Source organism: Entelurus aequoreus, linkage group LG08 (assembly GCF_033978785.1).
Source record: "Entelurus aequoreus isolate RoL-2023_Sb linkage group LG08, RoL_Eaeq_v1.1, whole genome shotgun sequence".
In the NCBI taxonomy this organism is placed as follows: Eukaryota; Metazoa; Chordata; class Actinopteri; order Syngnathiformes; family Syngnathidae; genus Entelurus; species Entelurus aequoreus.
Genome location: NC_084738.1, coordinates 10,362,907 through 10,381,450, shown reverse-complemented (window position 1 = coordinate 10,381,450; position 18,544 = coordinate 10,362,907). Strand labels below are relative to the sequence as shown.

The window sequence follows — 18,544 nt, the reverse complement described above, 5'->3', positions numbered from 1 at the left end:
AGGACAAATTTCACCACACCTAGTGTGTGTGTGTGACAATCATTGGTACTTTAACTTTAAATTAGCATCAAGTTAGCGCATTTTGAAAGAGTGAAGCCTTACTTCACGTTCAAGGGCTTTCTAGCAAGTATATTTGCTTTGTTGGTGTTGAAAATTGCAATATTACTTAGTAGTTTGGCTGAATCCACTTTACAAGAGCTGGTGTTTAGACTGGTATCGGATGCGACAAGTCAGAAACCGGAAGTGGCGGCACGTGCAACAAAGGTATTGAAATATGTCACCTTTTGATTCCACGTGAATCAATACCCAGTAGTACTGACGGAATTTGGTCGATGCCCATAAAAGTACCAAATTTAGTACCCATCTGTATTGACTGCATACCTGATGAAAAATCCGTCTCCGGGCACCTCTTTGACGGCGGCGAGCTCATCCGCACAGTTTAGCACCTTGAAAGTGGCGGTTTCAGTCGGTTTTATCAACTCAATGTAAGCCTCCTCCTTGGTTCTGTTCTTCATGCTGATGCCGTTGTACTGTTGGCAAACACAAATCGCAGAAAAAACCCAAGTGAGTCACCACACAATCAGTCGCTCTGTGGCGCAAAAAGGAATTGAAGTAAATAATAACAGAAACCTCCAGTATCAGGTCTCCAGGTAGGAGGCCGTCAGCAGTTTTGGCAGGACTGTCGTCATCCAGGCTGTCCACAAAGATGCCGTAAAGGTTTCCTCCGCAGATATGGACTCCCAGCTCCGTCTGGATCCTTTTCAACCTCACCAGTCTGGCTTCTGCGGTCCGACGCGTACCTGAACCGGGGAGCCTGGGGGGGAAACAAAAAGTGAAACGCGTAGCTCAGGGTGTGTATAAAGTGCGGCCCAGGGACTATTAGCTCCTTTATTTAGGTCTTCCACATGTTGTAAAAATAAAGGGTGTATAATATTAAATATTACACTAGTTTGCTTTGCCACCTGTCCGTTAAAATTAGCATATTTTATGTACAAAAGTAACAAAGCAGTAAAAGACGCATCAGAATACGTTTTGATAGTTGTTGCCATTAGGAGTGTGACATATTTCCACTTCCAATACAATACCGATCATGTAGCCTTGCGCATACCAATATTGATTTGACACAATATAAGGATGAAACATAAACACTTTTATTATTTTGTAGTGTGGAATGTTAGAAAAGGCCTGATTACTCAAACAGACAACAATAGTGGGTATGAAAAACACTGAAGTATTTATTATTAACTAGAAATGTCCGATAATGGCTTTTTTGACGATATCCCGATATTGTCCAACTCTTAATTACCGATTCCGATATCAACCGATACCGATATATACAGTTGTGGAATTAACACATTATTATGCCTAATTTTGTTGTGATGCCCCGCTGGATGCATTAAACAATGTAACAAGGTTTTCCAAAATAAATCAACTCAAGTTATGGAAAAAAATGCCAACATGGCACTGCCATATTTAATATTGAAGTCACAAAGTGCATTACTTTTTTTAACATGCCTCAAAACAGCAGCTTGGAATTTGGGACATGCTCTCCCTGAGAGAGCATGAGGAGGTTGAGGTGGGGGGAGGGGTAGGGGGTAGGGCGGGGTGTATATTGTAGCGTCCCGGAAGAGTTGGTGCTGCAAGGGGTTCTGGGTATTTGTTCTGTTGTGTTTATGTTGTGTTACGGTGCGGATGTTTCTTTCGAAATGTGTTTGTCATTCTTGTTTGGTGTGGGTTCAGTGTGGCGCATATTTGTAACTGTTTTAAAATTGTTTATACCGCCACCCTCAGTGTGACCTGTATGGCTGTTGACCAAGTATGATTTGCATTCACTTGTGTGTGTGAAAAGCCGTAGATATTATGTGATTGTAAAGGCAGTGCCTTTAAGGTTTATTGGTTTATTGGTGCTTTGTACTTCTCCCTACGTCCGTGTACCACTCCGTACAGCGGCGTTTTAAAAAGTCATACTTTTTTAAACCGATACCGATAATTTCCGATATTAAATTTTAAAGCACTTATCGTCCGATAATATCGGCAGTCCGATATTATCGGACATCTCTATTATTAACCATATGTAAAGGACTTATGCAGTATTTATGTTGAGGTGTTGTGGTAATTGTTTTTTGTCAACACCTAGTGGCCACAATAACTCATGAAGTTAAGCTAATGACGCAGTAAGTTGAATGATGCGGACACATTTCTTACTAGATTCTTTCTAATACTCTTCTTAGAGACTCGGTGTCTATAAGTAATATTCAACTATAATTACTTGATACTTTTTTATATTGACAAATGTGTGGTTTTAAAGTGAAATATGTCTAGCTCGTGTGCTATTGTGTCCTTAGGTCCTTAGGTAGCTGCTAGCTCCTAGTAGCCGATAGCCTACCATGTTTACCTTTTGTAAATGACTTGACTGAAACACAAGAAAAGACTAACCTTGAGTGCTTATTGGAGGACATTTAGATGTTAACTGCCTGTCCAGCTTTGCACAAATAAACGCGGTGCAGAACTGCTTGCATCGGAGCACTTTAATCGGATACTTTAGATCAGGGGTCACCAACGCGGTGCTCGCGGGCACCAGGTAGCCCATAAGGACCAGATGAGTAGCCCGCTGGCCTGTTCTAAAAATAGCTCAAATAGCAGCACTTACCAGTGAGCTGCCTCTATTTTTTAAATTGTATTTATTTACTAGCAAGCTGGTCTCGCTTTGCCCGACATTTTTAATTCTAAGAGAGACAAAACTCAAATAGAATTTGAAAATCCAAGAAAATATTTTAAAGACTTGGTTTTCACTTGTTTAAATAAATTCATAATTTTTTTTACTTTGCTTCTTATAACTTTCAGAAAGACAATTTTAGAGAAAAAATACAACCTTTTTTAAACACATATACCTTTTTACCTTTTAAATTCCTTCCTCTTCTTTCCTGACAATTTAAATCAATGTTCAAGTAATTTTTTTTTTTTTTTATTGTAAAGAATAATAAATACATTTTAATTTAATTCTTCATTTTAACTTTTGTTTTTTCGACGAAGAATATTTGTGAAATATTTCTTCAAACTTATTATGATTAAAATTCAAAACATTTATTCTGGCAAATCTAGAAAATCGGTAGAATCAAATTTAAATCTTATTTCAAAGTCTTTTGAATTTCTTTAAAAAAAAATTATTCTGGAAAATATAGAAGAAATAATGATTTGTCTTTGTTAGAAATATAGCTTGGTCCAATTTGTTATATATTCTAACAAAGTACAGATCGGATTTTAACCTATTTAAAACATGTCATCAAAATTCTAAAATTAATCTTACTCAGGAAAAATTACTAATGATGTTCCATAAATTATTTTTTTAATTTTTTCAAAAAGATTCGAATTAGCTAGTTTTTCTCTTCTTTTTTTCAGTTAAATTTTGAATTTTAAAGAGTCGAAGTTGAAGATAAACTATGTTTCAAAATTTAATTGTCATTTTTTTTGTGTTTTCTCCTCTTTTAAACCGCTCAATTAAGTGTAAATATCATTAATTATTAATAATGACATAGTTAAAGGTAAATTGAGCAAATTGGCTCTTTCTGGCAATTTATTTAAGTGTGTATCAAACTGGTAGCCCTTCGCATTAATCACTACCCAAGAAGTAGCTCTTGGTTTCAAAAAGGTTGGTGACCCCTGCTTTAGATGCAAGCCGACATAATCAAATACTGTTTTTTTGCTAATATTGGGCTGATATCAATACAGTTATACCTCGATTTACGAGCCCCTCTATTTGCGAACTTCTCCATTTACGAACCTTTAGATCACGCCAAATATGCCACTGGGTGCGAACCGTGTCTCTGTGTACAAACGCTTCATTGATGAATTTTGTGTCTCGCTGGCCATTTGGTGCTTGCTTATATTAGAGAGCTTGAGGAAGCCGTTTGTAGTTGTGATGAGAACAAACTTTTACGGAAAAACACCCCAATGCAGACTTATTTCACAGCGGAGGAGGAGGGCGCCTCTTCCAAAGCACACGCACGTAAACACAGCCCCTCATCGCCCATCCATTTTCACCCTCTGTCTGCTTGTTTCTCTCCTCTCGTGACGAGCAGCTCACAAGAGGACCTTTGCCAATAATGTCCTGTAAGTGGATTTTACTTTTTAAAATGTTTATTATAGTAGCAATATGTTTATTAAAGTTAAGGATTTTTGTGATTTCTGATGGTTTGTGATGGCAACAAAGGGACTTCTATGTGTGCGCGTGTTGGCAGTGTAACAATAATAACAAGGGATTAGATTTATATAGCGCTTTTCTATCGACTAGATCAGGAGTCACCAACCTTTTTGAAACCAAGAGCTACTTCTTGGGTACTGATTAATGCGAAGGGCTACCAGTTTGATACACACTTAAATAAATTGCCAGAAATAGCCAATTTGCTCAATTTACCTTTAACTCTATGTTATTATTAATAACTAATGATATTTACACTTAATTGAACGGTTTAAAAGAGAAAACATGAAAAAAATGACAATTAAATTTTGAAACATAGTTTATCTTCAATCTCGACTCTTTAAAATTCAAAATTCAACCGAAAAAAAGAAGAGAAAAACTAGCTAATTCGAATCTTTTTGAAAAAATTAAAAAAAGAATTTATGGAACATCATTAGTAATTTTTCCTGATTAAGATTAATTTTAGAATTTTGATGACATGTTTTAAATAGGTTAAAATCCAATCTGCACTTTGTTAGAATATATAACAAATTGGACCAAGCTATATTTCTAACAAAGACAAATCATTATTTCTTGTAGATTTTCCAGAACAAAAATTTTAAAATAAATTCAAAAGACTTTGAAATAAGATTTAAATTTGATTCTACAGATTTTCTAGATTTGCCAGAATAATTTTTTTGAATTTTAATCATAATAAGTTTGAAGAAATATTTCACAAATATTCTTCGTCGAAAAAACAGAAGCTAAAATGAAGAATTAAATGAAAATGTATTTATTGTTCTTTACAATAAAAAAAATACATTTACTTGAACATTGATTTAAATTGTCAGGAAAGAAGAGGAAGGAATTTAAAAGGTAAAAAGGTATATGTGTTTAAAAATCCTAAAATCATTTTTAAGGTTGTATTTTTTCTCTAAAATTGTCTTTCTGAAAGTTATAAGAAGCAAAGTAAAAAAATTAATGAATTTATTTAAACAAGTGAAGACCAAGTCTTTAACATATTTTCTTGGATTTTCAAATTCTATTTGAGTTTTGTCTCTCTTAGAATTAAAAATGTCGGGCAAAGCAAGACCAGCTTGCTAGTAAATAAATACAATTTAAAAAATAGAGGCAGCTCACTGGTAAGTGCTGCTATTTGAGCTATTTTTAGAACAGGCCAGCGGGCTACTCATCTGGTCCTTACGGGCTACCTGGTGCCTGCGGGCACCGCGTTGGTGACCCCTGGACTAGATACTCAAAGCACTCACAGAGCACTGAGAACCCATTATTCATTCACTCCACATTCACACTTAGGTGGTGGTAAGCGACATTTTAAGTTAAAATTAAAGTACCAATGATTGTCAAACACACACTAGGTGTGGTGAAATGTGTCCTCTGCATTCGACCTATCCCCTTTTTCACCCCCTGGGAGGTGAGGGGAGCAGTGAGCAGCAGCGGTGGCCGTGCCCGGGAATCATTTTTGGTGATTTAACCCTCAATTCCAACACTTGATGCTGAGTTCAGGGTGGTAATGGGTCCCATTTTTATGGGTGGTAATGGGTACCATTTTTATAGTCTTTGGTATGAGTCGGCCGGGGTTTGAACTCATGACCTACCGATACCTACCTACGGACACTCTAACCACAAGGCCACTGAGCAGGTGGCACATTTGTAGTGCCTACAGGACACTTTAGCCTGTCATTTTTGTTGTTGTTTTAGATTTCCAATAAGAGAGAGTTGATTCACTACCTGCTTGTGTTTGTTTGATATACTGTACTGTATAGCACTTTATATTGTGTTCGAAGTGTATACATTTTTACTAAAATATGAACTTTTGTCGGAGCTAGAACCAATTATTTGTATTTATATTGCTTCTTATGAATACATTTGCTTTACAATACAAACATTTCTATTTACAAACCCTGTTCAAGAACCAATTAAGTTTGCAAATCGAGGTTCAAATTAGGGCTGTGCGATATATCGCTTGTCTCTGTGCGATATAAAAATGACTATATCGTGATATTCGAGTATACGTTCTCACGCAGTTGCTTTTAGATGCGGACATTACACTACAGGCTTTTTTCACTCTTTCTCGTCTCTCCTCACAGAGACTTAAAACAAGCGCACCTTTTAGCTGTGATGCTAGCGGAGTGGTGCGAGTGGTAATACGAGAGAAAGAAGGTGCGAATCTGGTAACAAATGAAGGAAGAATTAATTCCTAAGAAAAACAGCATGGGGTTCATCGTCTGGCGGTGGTTTGGCTTCAAGCGGGAAGATGTCGAACAAGTATGCGGCAAAAGCGTTGCTACAAAGAGTAGCACCTGCTGCTAATTTGTAGCATCATTTGAAAAGTCACCCGCTAGAGCAGGGGTGGGCAATTAATTTTTACCGGGGGCCGCATGAGCAACCCGAGCACTGCTGGAGGGCCACATCGACAATATTTCAATTAAATTTTGCTCAATATTATTTTTGATATATACCGTAAGATAAATAATAATAATTATTATTAATAATAATAGTAATACTTCAACATAGTGTGTGTAACAGCATTCCATGACTAATATAAATAAATTAACATTAATAATAAATGACAGTAAAATAAGCACACGTATGACTGAGGAGTCTTAGTGTAACTTTGTGTGGTGTTTGAGTTGTCCGACTTTTTGTGTGGCCATAAACGCACCAGTGGTTTAGTGCTATGCGTGTTGGTGACAGATGACAAGTTGGTTTTGGCCTGGTTTGTACGGCAGAAAATGACTAGTTTTTCGAGATAGAATTGTTTTACTCATGTTTTTGGTGTGGTTATGTCCGAATATAAACAGTTTTGCTCAATAAAGTGATCGATATAATTCCTGTCCTCGAAGCATCTCGATAGACATTACAATAATTGAACGGTGTTGACGAACACCGTTAGGGCCGCTTGTTGTCACTGTCACTCAGAGTTGCATTGCAAAATTACACAGAATAAATATGTTTATTTTGTTTAGAATTCAGATGGGATTTGATTTGGTGCGCGGCATATATTTGCTGCGCGCAGCGGACGTTTGAGCAGTGTGCAATTGCGCAGGCGCGCACCTTAGAGGGAACGTTGCTTGGCAGTCCATGTCTTGTTGAAAACACGTCATTCTTCATCAACTTTTCTCTTTTTAGCGTCTCGGGTGTAAACCGTGCATCACTTGTCGCTGCATGTGCACCTTCACTCGCAGGTTACACACGGACACACGCCCATAAATAATACTTTTCAAAATAAAAGCAGCACAGTTGTATTGCGCGCACGACATAGATGTTTTTTCAACTTTATTTTGTGATTGCAGCTGTTCACATTCACTCACAATCACGCACACGCATACGTCCACACGGAAGTAATACAAATAACGATTTTCAAAACAAAAGCAGCACCGTTGTATTGCACACTCGACATAGATACTTTTTTAAATTTATTTTGTAATTTATAATTGGCCTCACGCGGGCCGGACAGGGACGCACAAAGGGCATTCTGCGGCCCATGGGCCGCAGAATGCCCAGGTCTGCGCTAGAGAATGAAGAGTGCTTGAAACTCCGCATGTCAACATCTCCGTTTGGTGCTACCCACAAAATGCCAAAGCAACCATTTCCAGATCAAGACCATATGAAAAAATTAGTCAACAACAGAAGAAGATAACGTCCGCAGGAACCTACCACATAGCGAAGGACATAAACCATTTGATGTCATACTATGCAGTTCATTTTTATTTGACACTTATTGAAATATCTTGTGTGACATCATGCACAAAAGTGCACTTTATTTGTTTTAAACTATTGTAGTTGCGCTCTGTACAAAAAGTGCTCTTTAATTTAGTGTTGTTTTGATATGTCATCTTAGTGACATCATGCACAAAAGTGCACTCATAGTTTGTTTTAAAATGTCTCTGACAATCTTGCACTTTCTGTTTTGGAATGACATGAATGTTTGTGCCACTGCTTAATTACTGTTTAATAAATACAGTATTGGTAAATTGACTTAATTGTGGTTTCCCTCTCTGCATGAAAGTTTAAAATGAGCATATATTAATGCAGTATGAACAAGAATGTTTTAATGTAGACACATAGAATCAGGGCCGGCCCGTGGCATAGGCCGTATAGGCAAATGCTGAGGGCGCCGTCCATCAGGGGGCGCCACGCCAGTGCCACAAGTGTTGGAGGGAAAAAAAAAAAAGTTGGTACTATTATTTCTATATACATAAAATAATCCCACGTTAATTAACATGCAAAGTAAAGCCTATTTAATAGAAATATTATTTGTTACAACATTACGCCCCCCCTCCCCCGGCACGGTGCGCCCCCTCCCTTCCCGTATCATGACTCTTTTTGGACGTCACCACATAAAAAAAATCAACACAAGATGTCGAAATGGCCAAAACTGTCAGGTGCCCAGGGAAGAAAAAAGAGAAAAGAAGAGGAGGAGAAACGAGAAAAAGACAGAGGTAGCAGGTAGGTAACGTTAGCCTACATGAAATTATTTGTCTGTTACAGAATGTGATAGTAACCTGGCTTTTTAGCGTTAAGCTAATGTTACATGATTCGGCAATTGCTAATCAATAAATAGCTAGTTCTGTTTTAACGTCGGGTTAATATTGTGGAGGGGGCTAAATTGTTATGGAAAATAATAATGTAACGTTAAGGTAATTACAGTACTCCCCGGTGGACAGTAATTTGTAAGTCATTCTAGTTAATGCAATATTAAAAAGCACAAATAGAGAACTGTAGGATCCCCTTTTTTTGTAATATAGTTGTTAAAGTCATACTGGTTTGATATCTTGTTTTGTGCAGTGCCTTATTTATATTGTATTTTTAATTTATTTTATGCAACCTGTTGACACGTTTTATTTTGCGTTTATGGATGTAAAAAATATTGTATTTCATATATTCATTTTTTATTTTTTGTATTCATTTATTTATCCATATTTTTTTGTATCTTGTTAACTATTCTGATTGTTAATTTGCTTTCTTTAAGTAAAAAAAAAAAAGGTCAAAGACAAAGCTATTCGGTTTCTTCACTGCCAATGTGGGGGGCACCACCTAAAATCTTGCCTAGGGCGCCAGATTGGTTAGGGCCGGGCCTGCATAGAATCATCATACTGCTGTGATTATATGCATCTAGTGTTCATTCAGGGCTAAGGCAAAATATCGAGATATATATCGTGTATCGTGACATGGCTTAAAAATATCGAGATATTAATAAAAGGCCATATCGCCCAGCCCTAATTCAAATGTTGAGAATCGTTGCGTCCAGTATGTCCTACCTAAAGGAGCTGTGGGGGCTGGTGGCCGGGGTGGTCTGCTTGGACGGCGGGGTCATGGTGCCCTCGTCCTGCTCGCTGAGGGTGTCGCCGATAGAGTGATCGTCCGGGGTGTTGGCGCCGCTGTCCTGGGGGGTGGGATGGTTGCTGATGGACTCCATCCGAGAGCTGGGGAGAAAAGTTTGTCGTCAGGAAACGCCATTTTTGTATCACTAAAGTGAACTTATACCTTGATCGGGAATGATTGCCCAGCTGGAACATGTGAGGGTTGTACTGAGCCAAGATGGTGACCGTGTCGCACTGCTGCCCGATCACCAAGCGCGCCTGTTGTTCGTTTGCATTTCTCAGGTTGATCCCGTTAAACTGGAGACCAGAGGACATTTGTCAAAGTCATACAGTATATGACAAAATCAACCAAAGGGGGCTTACCTCAAGGAGCTGGTCTCCGTACTGAAAGTGAGCTTGGTGGGCGATGCTTCCCGGCGTAACTTTGGACACAAATACGCCGCCGTTCTCGCCGCTCACGATGGAGATGCCCAGCGGTTCTGCTCCTTTCTGCACCGTCACGTGGCGCGGCTCCTCCAAATAAGGCCTCACAGGGAAAAGAAGAACACGTTCAACTTAAAGCCGACAGTCGGTTGCAACATTTACACTTTGAAATGCTGCATTCCAGAAAACTGGGAAACAGGAAATGTACCAACACAGAGGGAAAAGTGTATTAAAGTTGGAGAAAATTGAGATGCATAAACTTGACGTCACACAATAATGAAAGGGACTATAAAAACAGAGTAACAAAGTAGTACAGATATAACGCCGCTAAGTGAAAGCATTGCTCTCCCATCTGTCGGGTGTGAGCAGCTATACTTTAGCATGTTAAGTGTTAAAATGTTACTTCCAACATTGCCTGCACGGTAAGAAAAAATGTTTTATTTTTATGATGGCCCCAGTTTGACCTTGTAACAGATGAATCCACTTTATACGGAACTTCACAACTTTAAAGTCCACCAGCAACAACAAAATACGAGTTTATAGGCATGGTTTGCGTTTCCACTTTACTGGAACGCCTCAGGGACTTGGTGAACTTCACGTGAACTTGATAACACTCGAACACAGCCCAATTTGTATTAAAAAGACATCAAAATATCAAAACTTGTGCGTGACATGCAACAAAATAAGTGTTATGGACACAGCTAGTGTCACGCAAAACAATGATGTCAAATATAAAACACATTATAAAACCCCTAAAACTACTGATTGTACAGTAGAACCATTATGCAGTAAAATTCCAGCAATACCTATAAAACACCACTAGATGACAGCCTTCTCCGCATACACCTGTCAGTGTATGGTTATATTATGTTATTTTCATTTATTATGGGGCGAGACCATCGAGCGCTTTGAAGACATACGTGAGGATCTTAATTTTCACTCTGCGCTTCACTGGGAGGAGAGGATGGGAGAAATGTAAAATATAACTTTTACAATTGCCTGCATAGTTAACCCATAGTTAAGTTATGGGGATATTTGATTTTAATCATCTTTAAAGCCAAACGGGACATAAAAGTCCTTTAGTTTTTGAAAAGTGTAAAAGATTTTAGGATACGTTTTTTTTACTTTTTTTGTTTGGTTCCTTATTTCTCAATTAACATCAGCCCTAAACAAAAATATCAGACATGTAAAGGTTTTTTTTTTACCCTTTTGAAGATATCGTCACAGGTTTATACTAGTAAAATACCTAATGTTATGCAATTGTATATTAATTGAAAACTGTGACATCATTTGATCAAAACGCTTATACGTTTGTTACTTTTGGTTAAAGAAATTGAGCACAAGAGTAAAAAAAAAAAAATCCAAAATGTTGTTATGCCCTTTGAAAATGAAGGACTTTTATGTCCTGTTTGGTTTTAGGGTATTGTCAAATATCTGCTACCTGATTGGACATTAAATTTAAAAATGCAACATGAAAAAACCCTTTCAGGAAAAATCATGTATAATGGAGTGAGAGGAAAAAATTGGCCAAAATACAACAAAAATTTACTGAAAAGACAAAAAAAGTCAGCCATTGTCAATTTGGGTTTTATGACGGCAACTGTTGGACTTGAACAGATTAACTGATTTAAAATTATTTGCTTTGGTAAACTTAGTCAAGCACTGCCATTAATCGGATTGAGCATGACTTTGGAGTCTGCACTCCAATAGATATACTGTACAGGCCAAAAGTTGGGACACACCTTCTCATTCAATACATTTTCTTTATTTTCATGACTATTTACATTGTAAATTGTCACTAAAGGCATCAAAACTATGAATGAACTCATGTGGAGTTATGTCAATCAATCAATGGATCAATGTTTATTTATATACTTAACAAAAAAGGTGAAATAACTGAAAACATGTTTTATATTCCAGTTTATTCAAAATAACCACCCTTTGCTCTGATTACTTTTTCGCACACTCTTGGCATTCTCTCGATGAGCTTCAAGAGGTAGTCACCTGAAATGGTTTTCACTTCACAGGTGTGCTTGAAGCTCATCGAGAGAATGCCAAGAGTGTGCAAAGCAGTAATCAGAACAATGGATGGCTATTTTGAAGAAACTAGAATATAAAACATGTTTTCAGTTATTTCACCTTTTTTTGTTAAGTACATAACTCCACATGTGTTCCTTCATAGCTTTGATGCCTTCAATCTACAATGTAAATAGTCATGGAAATAAAGAAAACGCATTAAACGAGGAGAAGGTGTGTCCAACCTTTTGGCCTGTACTGTACGTCAGTTAAAAGGTACATTTGTACATATTAAGGCAGCTTAACAAAGGTCAATATTAACTTATCATGTATGTATATGACCTCATAAGCTCCAAATTTGGCATTTCCGACTTCTAAGCAATCTGGAATGCAGCATAATTCTCATTTCAAAAGAGTGTGCAAGCAAAGTGTCAAAACTTTCAACATGCTCCTCAAAGTAATGGAGAAGTGCAAATATGGCAGTTAAGATATTTGCAACACAGAACAAACCTCAAGCACCGTAACGAGAGGAACTCGGGCCTAACTGCCTGCTGACGCCTGACAGAGGGATTAGAGACAAATCTGGGAAGAGGACGAAAAGAAAGAGCAAAAAGATAGATCGCAGGTTTTAATGAGCAGCAGCAGAGGAAAGCGGAGGAGAAGCGCATTGATCAGGAGAGACGAGGTTTTGTTTACTGCTTTACGAGGCACTTCATCAAAATGAATGGGAGAGAGGCACAGACGCATGGCAGGCGGCGCCGTGAGCGATGGCGGTTTAACAACCCGGGCGAATGGGAGGTCGGGTGGGTGCCTTACCCATCCTTACGGCCGTCACCGACCGGAGCGGGGCTGACGGATATCCTGAGCCGGGTGGAGATGGAGCTTGTGGATTGGCTGCTGGCGAAGGAGGACATATCCAGGACGACGGGGGACTTGGGAGGCGTCGTCGGGGAGCTGCACTCCGAATGAGAGCGGGAGCCTGGAGGTGGGAGTTTGGTAATGGTTTAGTTTATGTCAAAACGTGCTACAAAAGTCAATTAAGTAACATCACACGTTCAAATTTGCACTATTCCAAAAGCTCATTTAATCCTCCTTTGTTGACATCCTGTTTTCAACATGCTACCATTTTCCAACAGGGAGAAAAAGAATAGAGAATGTGTAGCAATAATGTAGAGAGATAGCTTTTATCAGGGGTGTCCAAAATTAAAGTACCAATGATTGTCACACACACACTTAGTGTGGCGAAATTATTCTCTGCATTTGACTCATCACCCTTGATCACCCCCTGGGATGTGAGGGGAGCAGTGAGTGGCCGCGCCCGGGAATCATTTTTGGTGATTTAACCCCCAATTCCAACCCTTGATGCCGAGTGCCAAGCATGGGTCCCATTTTTATAGTCTTTGGTATGACTCGGCCAGGGTTTGAACTCACAACCTACCGATCTCAGGGCGGACACTCTAACCACTTGGCCACTGAGTAGGTATGCAGGAAGCAAACGCGGCCATTTGCTTCCTGCAGCTTGTTATTTATGGGCCCGCGACACATTCTAAGAGTTGAAATTAAACAAGGGAACTATAAAGAAAAACAGCAAACATTGAAAAAGGAGCGAAACTGCAGAATTTAACGAAAAAAAGGTATAGGCCAAAGGTTTGGACACACCTTCTCATTTAATGTGTTTTCTTTATTTTCAAGACTATTTACATTGTAGATTGTCACTGAAGGCATCAGAACTATGAATGAACACATGTGGAGTTATGTACTTAACAAATAAAGGTGAAACAACTGAAAACATGTTTTATATTTTAGTTTCTTCAAAATAACCACCCTTTGCTCCGATTAGTTTTTGCGCACACTCATGGCATTCTCTCGATGACCTTCAAGAGGTAGTCACATGAAATGGTTTTCACTTTACAGGTACAGCACTTTGAAGCTCATGGAGAGAATGCCAAGAGTGTGCAAAGCAGTAATCAGAGCAAAGGGTGGCTATTTTGAAGAAACTAGAATATAAAACATGTTTTCAGTTATTTCAAATTTTTTTGTTAAGTACATAACTCCACATGTGTTCATTCATAGTTGTGATGCCTTCAGTGACAATCTACAATGTAAATAGTCATGAAAATAAAGAAAACGCATTGAAGGAGGAGGTGTGTCCAAACTTTTGGCCTGTACTGTACATATTAATGTGTATTAATTATGTATTTAATATGTATTTTTTTATTTATACTTTTATAATAGTTATTGTATTTATATTGTATTATTTTATTCAATATGACTAAATAATATTAAATAAATATTCATATGATAAAACAATTATATCATACTGTGGCCTTAATACCGTGACGATTTTAAGTTAAAGTTAAAGTACCAATGATTGTCACGCACACACTAGGTGTGGGGAAATTTGTCCTCTGCATTTGACCCATCCCCTTGTTCACCCCCTGGGAGGTGAGGGGAGCGGACACATCTCAGGGCGGACACTCTAACCCAGTGGTACCCAACCACCGGTCCACGGACCGGTACCGGGCCCGGTGGTTGGGTACCACTGGGTTCCGATTGGTACCGGGCCGCACAAGAAATTAAAAAAAAAAAAATTTTTTTTTAAAAATTAATTTTTTTTTATTTTTTTTTTATGAAATCAACATAAAAATCACAATATATACATTATATATCAATATAGATCAATACAGTCTGCAGGGATACAGTCCGTAAGCACACATGATTATATTTATTTATGTAAAAAAAAATAAAAAATAAAAAATATTTTTTTTTTTTTTTATAAATACACCCCCCCCCCCCCCCCCCCCACACCCACCCCGGTCCATGGGACAAATTTTCAAGCGTTGACCGGTCCGCAGCTACAAAAACGTTGGGGACCACTGCTCTAACCCAGTGGTTCTTAACCTGGGTTCGATCGAACCCTAGGGGTTCGGTGAGTCGGCCTCAGGGGTTCGGCAGAGCCTCCGCCGCAGCGGTCAAGACACACCAGACTCATAAATTGATTAACGTGGACGCCGACTTAATTAAACAAGTTGAAAACTTATTCGGGTGTTACCATTTAGTGGTCAATTGTACGGAATATGTACTGTACTGTGCAATCTACTAATAAAAGTTTCATTCAATCAATCAATCAATCAATCAATCGTGTAAATAAAAACTTCTCCCTATCGGCGTATCTGTACTGTAAAGTTAAAATTTGAATGACAATAAAAAGGAAGTCTAAGTATTATGGATACCCCCAAACAATGTTCCCTCTAATTTTCCATCTGATTTGCAAGTGTGTAATTTGTTGTGCGTTCATGCACTGTGTTGGTTTTGTTCTTTGAACAAGGTGATGTTCATGCACGGTTCATTTTGTGCACCAGTAAAAAAAAACATATAACTTTGTCTTGAATTTGAAAAAAAAAACAAAAACATTTTATTTTTCACTAAAGAAGGGTTCGGTGAATGCGCATATGAAACTGGTGAGGTTCGGTACCTCCAACAAGGTTAAGAACCACTGCTCTAACCACTAGGCCACTGAGTAGGTAATATTGTTACATCCCTAGTGGTAATAAATACTGACTATTTAAATGTATTATAAGGTATATTAATGTTTACTCTCAGACTGTGTAAGCATTCAGTACCTCTGTCAGATCCAGTAGAGCTCGGATAACGAATCGGCGTGATCTTGATGCGCTCGGTCCTGAACTGCAACACACTCAGGGAGCCTAAAAGCCACCACACAAATGACCAAATACTGTAAAATGATGTGTTAATCAATGGCGAAACAAGTGTTACATTACATTATCAACAATGCTCAGTACTCTTTGCAGTTGAATAAAGACTGCCCTGTGGCATTTGAAAGATTTTAGGGGTTAAATTAGTAGGACTCTGTTGTATACCCAGTCTGGCGCTGGCGGGGAGGGAGTGTGTGCTGTGCGGTGGTTGGCTGGAGTTGCTCTCAGACGTGTCCCCAGCCAGCTTGTGGTTGAGGTCCACACTGTGGCGACCATGACGCTGAGGGCTAAAAGCGCAAAGCAAGGTAAGACGGTCAGAAGCAATTACCATCTGCAAAAACAGTTCCATAATTAATTCAATGTAAATACCATATTTTTCGGACCATAGGGCGCACCGGATTATAAGGCGCACTGCCAATGAGCGGGTCTATTTTCATACAAAAGGCGCACCGGATTATAAGGCGCATTAAATAGGTCGCATTATGATTTTTTTACATGTCTACATAACATGTAATGGTGGTTCTTTGGTCAAAATGTTGCATAGATTATGTTTCACCATACTTGCCAACCCTCCCGTTTTTAGCGGGAGAATCCCGATATTCAGCACCTCTCCCGACAACCTCCCGGCAGAGATTTTCTCCCGACAAACTCCCGGTATTCAGCCGGAGCTGGAGGCCACGCCCCCTCCAGCTCAATGCGGACCTGAGTGGAGACAGCCTGTTCTCACGTCCGCTTTCCCAGCAGCTTGCCTGCCCAATGACGTCATAACATCTACGGCTTTTAGAGAGTAGAGTGCACAACAAGGAGAGAGAGTTCTTGGTTTCTGATGTGGGTTTATTGCTAGGCAGTTTCATTAACGTCCTCCCAGCGCGGTAACAACACACAACAACAGCAGTCACGTTTAGTCTACCGTAAAGCAGTTCGTCTGCCGTAAACAGCAATGCTGTGACACTCTTAAACAGGACAATACTGCCACCTACTGGATAGCCTGCAGAACACTGAAATTCAAGTATGTCTTTTATTTATATGTATAATAAAAAAAAAAAAAAAAAAAATATATATATATATATATATATATATATATATATATATATATATATATAGCTAGAATTCACTGAAAGTCAAGTATTTCATACATATATATATATATATATTATATATATATATGAAATACTTGATTTGGTGAATTCTAGCTGTAAATATACTCTCCTCTTAACCACGCCCTTAGCCACGCCGCCCCCCCCCCCACCTCCCGATATTGGATGTCTCAAGGTTGGCAAGTATGTGTTTCACAGATCATCTTCAAGCCGCTTTCTGACAGTCGCTTCCGGATGCGCCATTTTGTGGGCTGTCTTATTTACGTCGGCAGCGTCTTCTCCCCGTCATCTTTGTTGTAGCGGTGTCGCGTGCAAGGACGGGAGTGGAAGAAGTGTCAAAAGATGGAGCTAACTGTTTTATTTACATTCAGACCTTACTTCAATCAATAATGGAGCAGCTTTTCCTCATCCGTGGCTCACTAGTACAAGAACACCGGAAATGTGTCCCGTGAAAAACCGTCCGACCGAAACTCTCTAATAATTAAAGTTCCATGGATGAATAATGTAAAGTCACTACACCGGTAGTTTTTAGCGCTTTCATAGCGAGTCTACTGACAGATATAAGTAAGAAGTTTACACTACTTTATATTAGAAATGGCAACAGCGGAGGATGAATGCCCCATAACAAGAATATAGAGAAAAAGAAGAAGCTTATCGATATGGTGTTTTCACGAACTACAATGGCGGACGCGCGCACATTTTCAGGACTTATACAGATCCCAAATACACATCAGCAGGCACCAGTAGGTAAGAAAAGTTGGTTTTGCATAATATTGCAAGACAAAACGGCAGATAATATGTCTGCTAATGGGTGCCATTTTGCGGTCCTTATACACACACCATAATAACACTTCTATGTTGAAGCACAATTCGTCTGTCTACGGTAGCCGTAATGCTCCCACAATCCATCAAGCGGTGCAGTTTACCAAAGTCGTACAGATTTTTGAGCACCGTGTGTAATGTTCTGTATTCTCAATGGAACATTTAAAGTGGGGATGTCCGATAATATCGGCCTGCCGATATTATCGGACGATAAATGCGTTAAAATGTAATATCGGAAATTATCGGTATCGTTTTTTTTATTATCTGTATTGGTTTTTTATTTTTTATTTTTTTTTATTTTTTATTAAATCAACATAAAAAACACAATATACACTTACAATTAGTGCACCAACCCAAAAAACCTCCCTCCCCCCATTTCTTTCTGTTATGAATATTCTGGTTCCTACATTATATATCAATATATATCAATACAGTCTGCAAGGGATACAGTCCGTAAGCACACATGATTGTGCGTGCTGCTGGTCCACTAATAGTACTAACCTTTAACAGTTAATTTTACTCATTTTCATTAATTACTAGTTTCTATGTAACTGTTTTTATATTGTTTTACTTTCTTTTTTATTCAAGAAAATGTTTTTAATTTAGTTATCTTATTTTATTATTTTTTTTAAAAAGTACCTTATCTTCACCATACATGGTTGTCCAAATTAGGCATAATAATGTGTTAATTCCACGACTGCATATATCGGTTGATATCGGTATCGGTTGATATCGGTATCGGTAATTAAAGAGTTGGACAATATCGGAATATCGGATATCGGCAAAAAGCCATTATCGGACATCCCTAATTTTAAAGTGTTGGTGTTGTTTACTGGCCTCATCTTGCAGTCTACACATATCTCTTGTGTGTGACTGCCATCTACTGGTCACACTTATCATTACACCATGTACAAAATAAAATAGCTTTGAGGTCGGTAAGCAGAACCA

At 38.5% G+C, this 18,544-nt stretch overlaps 1 protein-coding gene across 3 annotated transcripts in view; it reads right to left on the bottom strand.

Moving 5' to 3' along the window:
• Window positions 1-18,544, bottom strand: part of LOC133655394 (disks large homolog 5-like) — a 107,030-nt gene that overhangs the window by 17,548 nt on the left and 70,938 nt on the right. For 2 of the 3 annotated variants that reach the window (XM_062055506.1, XM_062055507.1), the window contains exons 19-27: window positions 15,843-15,964; window positions 15,585-15,668; window positions 12,778-12,940; window positions 12,472-12,543; window positions 9,886-10,048; window positions 9,686-9,819; window positions 9,460-9,624; window positions 631-814; window positions 382-530 (exon numbers count right to left, since the gene is read on the bottom strand). In XM_062055506.1, coding sequence (XP_061911490.1) covers window positions 382-530; window positions 631-814; window positions 9,460-9,624; window positions 9,686-9,819; window positions 9,886-10,048; window positions 12,472-12,543; window positions 12,778-12,940; window positions 15,585-15,668; window positions 15,843-15,964 — 1,236 coding nt within the window. The remainder of the gene's footprint in view (window positions 1-381; window positions 531-630; window positions 815-9,459; window positions 9,625-9,685; window positions 9,820-9,885; window positions 10,049-12,471; window positions 12,544-12,777; window positions 12,941-15,584; window positions 15,669-15,842; window positions 15,965-18,544) is intronic. The other variant, XM_062055508.1, reaches the window with a different exon arrangement.